At 31.7% G+C, this 13,425-nt stretch overlaps 1 protein-coding gene across 1 annotated transcript in view; it reads right to left on the bottom strand.

The window, feature by feature from the left end:
* LOC148617968 (uncharacterized) overlaps positions 1 to 13,425 on the bottom strand; it is a 98,215-nt gene that overhangs the window by 70,051 nt on the left and 14,739 nt on the right. The window contains exons 6-10 of the mRNA XM_088585156.1: positions 7,330 to 7,434; positions 6,972 to 7,214; positions 4,749 to 4,859; positions 1,288 to 1,363; positions 888 to 959 (exon numbers count right to left, since the gene is read on the bottom strand). Coding sequence (XP_088441282.1) covers positions 888 to 959; positions 1,288 to 1,363; positions 4,749 to 4,859; positions 6,972 to 7,214; positions 7,330 to 7,434 — 607 coding nt within the window. The remainder of the gene's footprint in view (positions 1 to 887; positions 960 to 1,287; positions 1,364 to 4,748; positions 4,860 to 6,971; positions 7,215 to 7,329; positions 7,435 to 13,425) is intronic.

Below are 13,425 nucleotides of genomic sequence, written 5' to 3'. Positions count from 1 at the left end.
ATTTCTGTTTAATATTTAGGAAAAAGTGGAAAAAAAGGAGGCAGGTCCCATAGAACCTTGTGGGCAGAATATCAACACATTATTTTAAAGGTACCAGTATCGCATTGCATATCCCTGAGTGGGTGTACGTCAAAACATGGATGCTATAAAAATATAGTACATTTTCTTTTTGCCTCTCTACAAACTAAGGTTATGACAAAAGATATGAACAATGACTTATAAAATAGAGCAAACATCACACTATAAGATGACAAACTTTTTTAGAAGAAAATCTGACATAATGACATAAAAATGTTCCACTGAAAAGGTTGGTTTGATGAGTGCAAAACGAAAGTGAAAGTAGAGAAAATGGCTATTTATAGTTCAAGACTTACTTTTTTGTCCGATCTTCGTGGACTCACCCTATTTTCTTTGCAGGAAATTATTTTTTCAAATGCCCTTAGAAATGCTACATAAGTGAAAGTTTCATTGAATCAATTTACATATTTTTTTAAAAATCCTAAAAAATATCCACTTCACTAAAGAAGTCTATGGGAAAATTAATACGATACTGAGACCTAAAATGGTTGAAACAATGTCAGACAGAAAGAACAATTTCAAATGCAAAAACACAAATTCAACCTATTTTGTCTTAAAACCACATTAAATACGTTCAGAAACATATCAGTAACAAAATCAAAAAAAAAATCTTAGGAAAAAAAAAATTGTAAATGTCTCCATTTTTTTTTTTTCATCCTCCTACTCATGACTTTGGTGAAATAATTTCATAAAACTAAAAACTAAAATACAATGGCCTTATCAACCGTGCATTTATTTTAAAAAAAACTATAGTATAGAGCTTTCGAACAGTTCAGTTTTTATACTTCTTTTGCAAAAACAATCATTACCTTTAACTTGAGGTTTTGGTGTCTCAGACAGTGGCTTCTTTTTCATTTGCTGTTGTCCTTTCTTCATTATTGCTGAAATTGCAGTTGAGCTAATATATCAGTCAGTCCAGTATCAAGATTTTACGAAGCCAATAAAAAAAGCAGAAATTGGAAGTAAACATACAGTAAAATAAGAAATGAAATGATAAGATCAGGGTATGAAAAGCCAAATTCCACATTAAAGCAGAGGAAAATTATGTCTGCAGTGTGGAGTAAATCTATTTGATTCCAGAGAGTTCATTTGAATTTTAATTCTGATCAATTTTGTATCACAAAAACTATAAGATTCAGGTGAGTTAAAAATTCTAAAAAAAGGTATATACAAGATCATAATTAACATTACCTATGAAAAAAATCATACCTTGCGTCTTCTTTTCCATATGGTGAAGGCTTTTTTCAGTTTTTTTCATATCATTAACCTTCTTCCCTTGCTTTGCCTAAGTAAATGGAAAATCCTATTTTTATTACCTGTTTTAAATAAGCAGTGCTATTATTATCACAACTTGCAGTCATGGCGAAATTCATTGGACATGACTGGTACTTTTAGTCGCCAGTCCGGTAAAATTTGTGTGATTTCCGGAAATCACTCAAATTTTACCGGACTAGATGTCCAGTACGTTTTTTTATTAGACACACCTAAACTGGAACTTCCGGTATAAATATGGCGTCTGATTCAAGGCAAATTTAAATTGTATTTTTTCGGTGGAGCAGATAATTGTTTGGTCCAGCATATTTTGTTAGGTTGCCAGACCAAATGTCTGACAGGTTGAAAAATGATTTCGCCAGGTCTGAACACATGGGAGCGTTTATGGTTGTATTATCAACTTGGTTCTGTATACTTATGGCAAGAAAAAGCACCAATATTCGATTTGTACCTGCATTTTCAGGAGCTGAAAAACAGCATAATGGCAGCTTCATTTGTGTATACTTGTAAATGTGTGATTGAGAGCCAAACCAGTCTCAAATATTTGCTAGTTTCCATAATTAAATACAAATCAAACCATAAATTTTCCAAGATAGGGTTGGTATTATAGTCTGCAGTATGGCTCCCAGATGTTTACTAAAATTACGTAATCAATATTACCCATAATTCACAGGTCATAAAAATTGCAAAACAAAAACGAACCAAAACGAAATCAAAATAATCAATAAAAGAAAGAATCAAAACGAATCAATTCGATAAAATGAATCAAATCATTATAAAAACATAATTTAACTATACAAAATGGAACAGAATGAAGCGAAACTAACTGCAACAAAAGAAATCCTTGAAGACGTTTCGCAAATATAAGGACCATAATGTTAACCAGTGCCGGACAATTCGACCCAAAGACATTTCGAACCATGACAACCAATAATTCCTTATGAATGCCGGACATTTCGCCTAATAGACATATCAGACCACGACAATCAGTATAATGCTTTTAAAGGACAAATATATATCATTACAAAATTTGCCATACTTGAAGGTTATAAGTATAAAATATCAAATTAGAGTTGACAAAAATTATCAAGGTTTTTTAATTAATGTTTCTTCGGGAGCATTAAAAGGTTTCACCTTCATCATATTAATCCATGCTGAATAACTAAGTTCATGTTTACAATATTCAACTGCATAATTTTTTCTTTATTTTAATTGAAAAGACACACATGGGACTGTGGTCCAAAAAATTCAACTCTAATATTCAGTGCTTTACATTTCAGACAACAGCAGAACTTTCAGTATTTTTTCTCCTAAAAGGTCAAATAAAAATTTGAACAGGACAAATTTATTAATTCTTAATTAAATGATATGTAATTTTTCCCACTTGAATTGGCCAGACAGGTGTTTGAAGCATGCAAATTGGCCTCCAGCCTTTTCCTAATGAAAACACTGCAACAGCCATGGAAAAACAGTGATAAACTTAATTCCATTAGTAAAAGAGAAGTTTTACCCACTTTTACCAACATCACAGTATAATTTTGCTACACAAATTCAATGGTTGTCTTTCTGTGAAAAAAAAACATACACTGTCTCTTTTCAAAACATGAAGACACTAGTCCTACCATATTAGAATTGAAATAATTCATTGAGATTCAATTTTATTATTCTTTTACCTCAGGCTGGCTATTTATGTCATGATTTTACCCTTGGCTATTGCTTGAGGTAAAATAAGGTGACATAAATAGCCAGCCTGTAGCAAAACAATGATAAAACAAGATTGCTACACACAGCCACATGGCCCCTGCTGCTACAAAAAAAGATGAAGTGCAAAAGTCCCATAACTCCTGTAAAATCAGTAGAATCCAAATCCCAGTGCAAAATGATCAACTTCATATTGTGATCAACAATCCTGCAAAACTTGTGCAAAATCCATACAAAATTCTCCAATGAGTTACATCCACAAAGTGTTTCTATAATGTAGCATGTACAAAATCAACCAAGTCCAATAACTCCTGTAAATTTTAATGCAGTTCAAAACGATTCATGGGAAAAGATTAACAGTCGCCCACTCACCAATGGCGACCAGAAATGTGCCTGGGCGACATTTTGTCTATTTAGTAGCCCAGATAGCGAACTGCAACAAAAAAACAAAAGTTGCGGTCGTAATTTGAACTGGTCAACAATCAATCAGAAACGTAGCGTCCCTAGTTAAATTTTAATGGTAACCAGTTTTAATACTACGGAAATCATTCACAACCAATGTCAGTTTCTTATTTAAAACTGCTTATTAATTTCCGCTTCCGGTATTTCATAAAATGTGGAATTTTATAAGGGTCTTCAACAATAACATGTGGACGGCTAGACTAATGGACACCAGTATTTCAATGTCCTTCTATGTTGTGGCAGGGCGTAATAAAGAGTCTCCATGAAGTATTTCATAAACAATCAGTAAGACTTAGAGGGAGTTTCTTCGCCAACCAGACAAAATCCCTTACACAGTATAACAAATACTAAAGTCCATAGGAAATATGAAATAATTTTAAAAAATTATGGTTTTCTATATTTTACATGATGGTAAATGAACAAACCTTCATTAACAGGAAATTCACCGGAGAGTGACCCTTAAATTTTTACAACCATCAATATGGACCTGCACATAAGCATGCATTATAAGCATGACAGAGTAGAAACTCTTCAATGTATGCTGAACCAAACAATGTAACATTATTTTCTTAAAAGATCTCCAAGTAACAGAAACTGGCTGAAAGACTTGATTTGAAATTCTTATATAACCAATAATCAATCATCTGACACGTATAACCAATAATCAATCATCTGACACGTACTACATACAAAAATTGTAATCTTTTATGACACTGACAAACTCTGGCCTAAATTAAAATATTGATTGTTTGCAGTTTTCTGACGGACCCTAAAAATTAGCCCAACTGATGAAATTTTATTCCACCTAAATAGTAGATAAATTTTTTAAAACATCAGTTGGCTACCACAACCTCTGACAACCTTTCAGACGCCAATCTGACATAAGATCAAGACTAATTACATGCTTAAATCCCACTGTTTGAACTCCTTTGCTTCACATGTTTATGAGACCATTTTATGAAACCATGTGGATTATTATTAATATGCTTCCATGAACCATCTCCTCATCAGTTCATCTAAAGACTGCTAACAAATAGTGTGGTGGTAATAAATTTTTCTTTGTTGGAGTCTTAACTTTGTCATTAAACACTACCCACAAAAACCATTAAAATAAGTACCAACGAATGAAAATGTATCCACAGTACTTACCTTTCCAAATTAGATATTATAAGTAACTTTAAACAGACATAATTTTTCTTGGCCCTTATTTAAAAGTGTTGTCTAAATATTTATACCATTTTCTTCCCAAGAAGCTTTTCTTGTTCCATCATTTTCTGTGCCTGTTTACTCAGCAAATTCATGTGCTGCTTTATCTCCTTTAAGTGGTTGTCCTGTTTCTGTAAAACCTAAACATACACATTTAATTTACAATTCACTACAATTAAAAATTACATGAGGATTCTCGAAAAACTTTTTTATGCCATTGTTGGTCTAATTAAATCAACATCTATATTACAAACATGATTTTATGTAGCAAATAAAAGAACAAAAATCGTCAAAATTGAAAGTACAGGAAAACGTACAGTGAACAAGAGGCTTTAAAGTTTGAATCACTCACCTTGATTCATTTAGTCTTTTATGAAAGTGGCAATGTTTTTATATGGATATAAAATCCTAACACTCATAATGATACCTAAGGAACAATCAGATCAACTTTCATTGAATTCTATCCAAAAGTTTGTTTTACTGTCAGAAGATTTTTGAAAGAAATAAAATAAACAAGAGGCTCCCAGGAGCCTGAATTGCTCACCTTGTTAAATTTTTGCCTTTCAATTTCAAGGGCAATAACTCCAACAATTTTGGCTCCATGAAGGCTTTGGTAGGACTTATCATGTGGATCATTTCATAAATCGAAAGATTCATTCTATCTATTATAGTTTTCAAGATACTGACTGAAAACTGCAAAAAACGTAATTTTTAACCTTTCAAGGGCAATAACTTTTATGTGGAGTAGTCTGACAACTTTGATCACTGGAGACTTTTGTAGGCCTTATAATAAGAATCATTTCAGAAATTGAAAGTTTCATTCTATCTATCAAAATTTTAAAGATATGTTTTTTAAATTGTAAAACTTCGTTACACTTCATAAAATTTGACATTTATACAAACCAGAAGGGAACTTACTTCAATAGATATGAACACTGTTTCATAAAAGTTAGTGAAAGTGTTTTCGAGTTATTGTGCAAAAACTTGAAAATCCTCCTTTTTTTAAGAATAAAAATGTGTAACACGGAAATGATAAATCTGAAATTTATAAAAATTAATAAGGGAACTTACATCAATAGATATAGACAATTCACCAAAGTTTCATAAAACTAGGTGAAAGTGTTTTTGAGTTATTGTCCGAAAACTTGAAAATCCCCCTTTTTTTAAATATAAAAATTCATCACATGGAAACGAAAAATCTGAAATTTATAAAATCGAAAGGGAGCTTACGTCAATAGATATGAACAATTCACCTAAGTTTCATGAAGTTGGTGAAAGTGTTTTTGAGTTATTGTCTGAAGTGTTGATGACCAACGTACGGACGGATAATGATATGCCATAATAAGTCCGGTCTTATACGGGCATATAAAAAGGGGAATCCTGTTTTATTTTAAGAACCATGTCTGATATTAGTAGCTCAGTACAAAGTGTTAAAAACAACATTGTCCTGAATTATTTTATATAAAACATTTACCATTTTTCTCTAGAAGTTTTAAATGTTAAGATTAAGGCCAATCTTTGTAATTTTGCCATACAAATTTCAAAAAATTGTTTAAAATAATTTAAACATTATTTTTACATCATTTTAATTGCTTTTAATTGATTCTTTTCACTCATCTTGCAAAATCATACAGACATATATATTTTTAATCAATTCATAGCATTTAAAATGGTGTAAAAATAATTTTTAAAATTATTTTAAACAAATTTTTAAAATTTGTATGTAAACTTTGCACGGGAGACTGATGAAAACAGTCAGTTCCTGTGTATAACATGCATTATTAGGAAGCAAGGGTCACCAGCAGAAGATCAAATTGAGATGAAATGCATATCCTTTCAATAAAAAGAAAAATAAGAAGCCAATCATGGTTTTTGTACAAAAAAAGAAGTCAAGAAACTCCTTTTGCACACCCCACTCCTGGAACAGAGAAAGGTTGGAAAAAATTGTGCAGAATACATGGAATAATAAGGTACTGTGAAAATATTATTGTTTGCAAGGTACCAATTTTTGTTGGTTTGGTAAATTTGGTTCCCAATAAAAAGTAAATTTTCCATTCGTTTGAATGATAAAGTTGTCAAATCCACAAATTCAAGAATCAAACAAATTGATAAGTCTTCCCTAAACCATGAAAATTGGTACTCACAAATAAAAGTACTTTCACATTAGTTGAAAATAAACTTTGAATATTGTGACATGTATACTGGCATCACACAGTTAACATCTGTAAGTTTTTTTTTCAAACAATGCTTACCTTAGTCTCCTTTGGTAACAACTTTGGAGCTACGTGTACTGGTATTTTCTTTGCTTCTTTCAGTTTAACATCATTAATTTTTTTATGTCCTTTCTTTACTTCTTCCCCAAGAGATGCAACTTTTTTCTGAATATTTTTAATTTTATTTGCCTCTATCAATTCATTCTTGTGTAGGTCGTGAACCTTTGATTGTAATTTATTTTCATTTTTTTGAAGTTTTTGTACTATCTTGTTGTTTTTTCCCTGAAAAGGAATGAAAACAATATTGTACTGTAAATGCGAAAAAAATGAATTTTTGTCTATGAAAAAAAAAAAACATTTAAAAGGCAGAAATAATTTTACACTACAAGAATTTTACCTTAACACCTTCAGAAATTTTCTCTTTAACTTCATGAAGCTGTTTCTTTTCTTCCCTCTGTTCATCAAACAATTTCTTTAATTTCTCTTTCATGTCCTGAGACAACTAGAAAAAAATACATTAAGAAGTACATTTAAAAGTAACAGTTTTTAGTGATATTTAGTGTACTTGATCCTATTGTAAAAAAATGTTAGTGAGAAAGTGTTGAGAAATTAATTGTATACTACCTGTGAAAAGGGGCATTGATTGAATTATTGTTTTCCAGCTAGAAATTCACAACAAAAACATAAAACCCTACATCAAAAGTAAAAAAAGTTACAGCCCAGACATGAGTTTGTCCCAGAAAAATAGGAACCAGACTTTAAGTAAAAGTTCAAGGTCATATGACACTATCCATGATATGCAACACATCCTCTTTAGGTGATCTACTTACATGCAAATATCAAAAGCCTACATCTAAAGATAAAAAAGTTACAGCCTGAACCAGAGTTTGTCACCGAAAACAAGAATTTGACCTTGATGTCAAAGTTTAAAGTCATAGGCCACTATCCTTGGTAAGCAACACATCATCTTTAAATGATATAATCATATGCAAAATATCAAAAGCCCACATCGAAAGACAAAAAGTTTTTGCCTGTACATGAGTTTGTAACAGACGGACGGACAGAGTGATCACAATACAGGGACAGCCACTTTTCAGTGTGGGGCCCTAATATTTTATTTTTAGGGCACAGCTTGATACAACTACATTTACAGATAAAAGCATGATCAGTTGGCACAAGAAGTGGACCCATCATCCAGACTTGATACAGCTCTGAATTTTGAATGGGATTAGATATTAAACACAGAATGAGAATTCGACCAGGATGACAATGACCATTAATTGGTCCTTATTCCTAAACAGAATAAATCACAACTCCAAACTTTCCTTTTGTAGTATGGTACCTTGTGGTACAATTTCAAAGAGATCCATTCACTTATTATCAAGTAATTGTAGGGAAAATGAAAATGCTTGTTTCTGGTCCCTTCTTGGCTCTAAATTCCTAAATGGTGCAAGTCACAACCCTCAATATCACATTCCTTTTGTGGAATGGTACATTGTGGTACAATGTCATATAAATCCACACACTTATACTCAAGTTACTGTCTGGAAACCAAACTCTGTAGAAACGCTGGAAAACGACAATGACAGGATGATACCATTATACAACTGCAAATTTTTTGTGGTCACATAAAAACTTCAACTATATTTGTAATTATAAGGTGTCATCACAACTAAAAATAAATTAACATTCAGTCAGTCTGGCTTTCTGGTTAACATGACAAATCATGTACTCTTTCCAGACTCACCCGTTACTACAGTGATGACAAAGTCTTGTCAGTCTCAGTGTTTATGTTACCAACATATTTCCTGCAAATACTACCTCAGACTATATTTGCTCAATTTCTTTCAAAAATATAAACTCATTGCTGGTAACGTCCACTCGCCAACTCGCCAAAAGCAGGTAAAAATTACTCTTACTCGTGACAGTCAATGAACACTTACTGAGGTGGCAAGTGATAATTTCCTGATTAGCATTCAAATGACTCTGTACAATTTGGTAATATTATAAAAACATTTTGGTCAAGTAAATCTAGAAAATTTTTACCTTACCGGTAAATCTAAACAAATTGCAACAGAAGAAAAAGTCTAAAACAAAATCTTAAAATAAGAATTTCAAATTTCCTATGGTAAGGGAAGTGGCAGCAATAGCAAGTAAGTTGTTACAAAATCATTATTATGCCTTAGCTGATAAATAAAATGTAGGGATAGGGGACATCACAACATTAATAAGAGGATCATCTACACCTTAAAAAGAGTTTTCATACCCATTTATCAAAGAATTTTCTAAACCATGTGTCCATTTGAGATAATGTTCAAGAATTCTAATTTTAATGAAAATGAGGAAGTAAACATTCTACTCTTTTTTTTTTTTCTTTTTTTTCTTTTTTTTGGTAAAATATTCTAGCAAACAAAGTTAAAATTGTTGACAGTTGCAGATATAATTAAACAAAACTAAATTTTGAAAAAAAATATTAGTGCCAGAAATGAGCATTTTCAATCACTAAAATTTACCAAAAAAAATAAATTTACCAATTTATTTCAAATGTGACATAACATATGCAGCATATGTGACATAGTCAATAAGGAAAAAATAGCAATATCAAAAAAATATATGTATAAAATATGCAATTGACAGATAGTACAAAAACATTTTTATAGAGTTAGCTCCCCTGTTCAATGAAAATTACAATAGGTATTTGAAATGGTTTAGTTTGAGTCTTAGGCATCTTTTATTTTTGTAAACTTTTTTTGTGTGTGTATATTTGGGTAATAATGGTATAGATCAGAGGTCCTTTTCACAAAACAAGAGGCTCCGAAAAGCCTGAATCGCCAACCTGGTTGAATTTTGCCTTTCAAAGGCAATAAATTTAACAAGAAGTTGTCCAACAATTTTGACTCAAGAAGTCTATTGGTAGGACTAATCATAAGGATCATTTCAACAAATGAAAGTTTCTTTTAATCTATCACAGTTTTCAAGATATTGAATGAAAACTGTTAAAAGAAAAAAGTCATTTTTCCCCTTTCAAGGGCAACAACTCTTACAAGGACAGTGATGTTATTAGAAGCTGGCAACTGGCAAACATCGCCAGCTACTAGCCAGTAAAAAATAAGTGAAATATTTAAGGGATTTTAAGGGATTTCCGGGAATGTCATATTTTTTAATACTTCAACAAAATAAGATATATTTTATTACTTCAAGGAAGGAGTGAACTCAGTTTTGACCTCTAGTTTTATTTAATGAAAATGACAATACAATGAAATGTTTACTTCACTGATTTTTTTTTGAAATTTTTTTTTTGATATATTAGAGTGGGGCATGGCCACCCTCCCACTTCCATTGTAGGCGATTCTATGCTGTGAAATTTAGATTGATATACAAGAAAATCATGAATGATGACCACTTTTGGTGCCAGTTAGCACCTACTCCTACAACGTAAGAGGTTGGAATTCCGTTCCTCCATACCCCAACCTCTTACTTCCGAGCGCCATATTGCATAACGCTAGTTCCGCCATTCCTTGAAATCGGCAGAATTATAGTGAACTATTTTCCATTTAAAACATTTTATACAGTTTCTTTACCATTACACAGGAGAAGGTGACTAAACTGAAGAAAAACAATGACCTACCTGATGAGAAAATCCAACAATCCTGGAAATCCTTTGTAAAAGCAGTTAAAATGAACTTCATATTTGGTTTTTAGCTTTTTGAGTGTGTAATTTCGGTTGATAGAATTAAGGATTTTCAAATTTACGAAACGAACACATCAAATTAACCAACGAATTGTCTTTACCAACTTCAAGTTCGTTTTGTCAAAAATATATTGTACTCCGTAAAATTAGTGACCTAAATCAAAATTGCTGGTCATTTTGACAACTGTCTTTTCATAAAAATGTTTTCTAGTTATTTAACAAATATCAAGGATTTTTATCATTCGATTTCTGGTAGGTTAAACTTCTTTTATGTAAATACAAGACAAAAAGTATTTTAAAACACATGTTTAGCTAATTAACATTTGCAGTGGCTTTCAACATGTCAGATGCTAGAGGTTAGGATGGCACCAAGTCAGGAAATAACTTGCCAGACAACCTATAGCATTGCTGGAGTAGTTAGCACCCACTTTCTGTGTGAAATGTCTTGTCAATTTGGACCCTTGTTTTCAAAATAAGTTTTGTGAAGACCTTTAATAGAAAACAATATCAACCACTCTGCAAAAAAATGTTTTATTAGGATACCTAAAATAAAAAAATCAACATTTATTGTTCATATGTACAAATAAAGTCTCTTTATTGTTATGTGATATTGTTTCTTAACTTATAATTTTGTTTTGAAAATATTATCTATTATTTTCATTTTTTGGGGGGGTTTATTTTGCTTTTATATTGAGTTGCAAAGTGTTTCACTTTATAATTTTTTTAATGTTTTTCAGCTTGCGACATTTCAGAAGGGAGAACCTGTTGGAGATAAACTTCTGGTTTGAGTTAATAAATCAAAATAAAAGGTATTTTTGTAGCAGGTTTATTAGCAAACCATTTAAAAGCAACGTCGACAGTTCAGTGCCTGTAGACTATTTAGTTTTACTTTAGACCAAAGGAAAATAAATAAATAAATAAATGATAAAAAAGACATCTTAGATCCTTGATTGAGGTTCTTTGGTTATGGTTTATATTTCAAAAAATGTCTTGGCAACTGCATGGACCCAAGGGCCAATACTTTGTAAAATAAAAATAAAACCAAAATAGAAATTGACATTCACAAAAAAGGAAAGGATTTTGCCATACTTCATCATATCCAGCACCAAGCAATTTGTAGTCTTTCCACACTAAGGTAAGTAAGCCACTGACTCACTGTTAAAACATTATAAAGTGAAAATAATCATTATTTCCAAGTACAAGGACTTGGTTTTGATTAACGTGCAAGTCTCAAAAATGTATAAGCGAGACTCAATTTGTATGCCCCATCAACTTTGTTGGGGCCATAGGTTTCCTGTATGTTCGTTCCTCATACCCCAAGCTACCTTTGATTATGAATTAAAAGTCAGTATAATGGAAAAAAAACTTCTTAAGTTGACCAAGTTACATATTTTTCACAATGTTGAATTAAAAAATTATCTATTGATTGAGAAATAAAATAAAATCCCTCAAAACACACCAGAATGCAGGATTTTGTGTCTCCAATTTAGAATTTTTCTGGGAGGGAAACCACCCCAGACCCCCACTCTCCTATTACTTTAACCAAATCTCCTGATACTTCAAAACTTAATGACATCACTGAAGGTGTCATCTGAAAACTTTTATCCCTGAAGATATTTGTAGTCCTAATAATAAGGATCATTTCAGCTATTGAAAGAATTTGACTAAACCTAACGGTTTTGGAGATATATGCAAAAAAACTACTGTCTGACCCCTACACTGTATGTTCTATTTATAATAATGGCTGCCATGTTTTTTGACAGATCAAAAATCCCATCATCAGTTCTATGCAGGATACACCAAGGAACATTCGCACCAAGTTTGGTTCCAATTGATCAAATAATGTCAGAGGAGAAGATTTTTGAAAGAAATAACATTAAAAATAGCAAAAATCGTTGAAAAAGGGCAATATCTCCGAAATGACTCAACAGTTTAAAACCAAAATTTTACCAGAGATAGATCTCATCATGCTGAATACTTTCACCCCATAAGAATTTAGCTAAACCTAACAGTTTTGGAGATATATGTGAAAACTACTGCCTGACTCCTATGTTCTATTTTTAGTAACGGCAGCCATGTTTTTCAACGAATCAAAAATCCCCACATCAGTTCTATGCAGGATACCCCAAGGAACATTTATATCAAGATTGGTTCTAATCAGTCAAGTAGTTTCAGAGGAGAAGAGTTTTGTATAATTGTTAACGATAACGACGACAGACGCCAAGTGATGGCAACAGCTCACATGGCCTTTGGCAAGGTGAGCTAAAAATTGTAAGAAAATAGATCAAAGTATTGTAACGTCATAACTTGTGACTGATTTTCCTCCTTAATATGGTTTTAGTGATAAGGGCTGCTGAATTAAAACTTTTAACGTTACAATTAGTTTAAGGTAAAAATTTGTTTTGACTGGACTATTTCTAACAACCTGACACTTCATGTTCAGTGTTTATACAGGTTGTACTTGAACTACAGAAAATTTTATTTTTGGCAAGAAGAATATAAAAAAAAAAAATATTTTACACCAACAATTACTTTTAATCTGATAAATAATTCATTGAATCTAAACAACACATTTATTTTGTCTGCTCAATCTGAACCAGTACAGAATCAAAACTAAACGCCATTAGGTTAAAATAAATACCAAACATGAAGTTGCAAGCATTGTCATGCTTGGTATTCCCTAAATGGTACAGGAAGTTGATATCAAACAACATCCAAAATTGCTTAAAACATAAGCTCTATCTATATAGAGCCACGCACTCAATTTGAAATAAATCCAACCTTTGGAGCGACGGACGGAAT

Source organism: Perna viridis, chromosome 5 (genome assembly GCF_037379345.1).
Source record: "Perna viridis isolate PV_CMFRI_1.1 ecotype Kerala chromosome 5, ASM3737934v1, whole genome shotgun sequence".
Classification (NCBI taxonomy): domain Eukaryota; kingdom Metazoa; phylum Mollusca; class Bivalvia; order Mytilida; family Mytilidae; genus Perna; species Perna viridis.
Note: the sequence above shows the minus strand (reverse complement) of the source record. Positions and strands in the feature narration are given on the sequence as shown.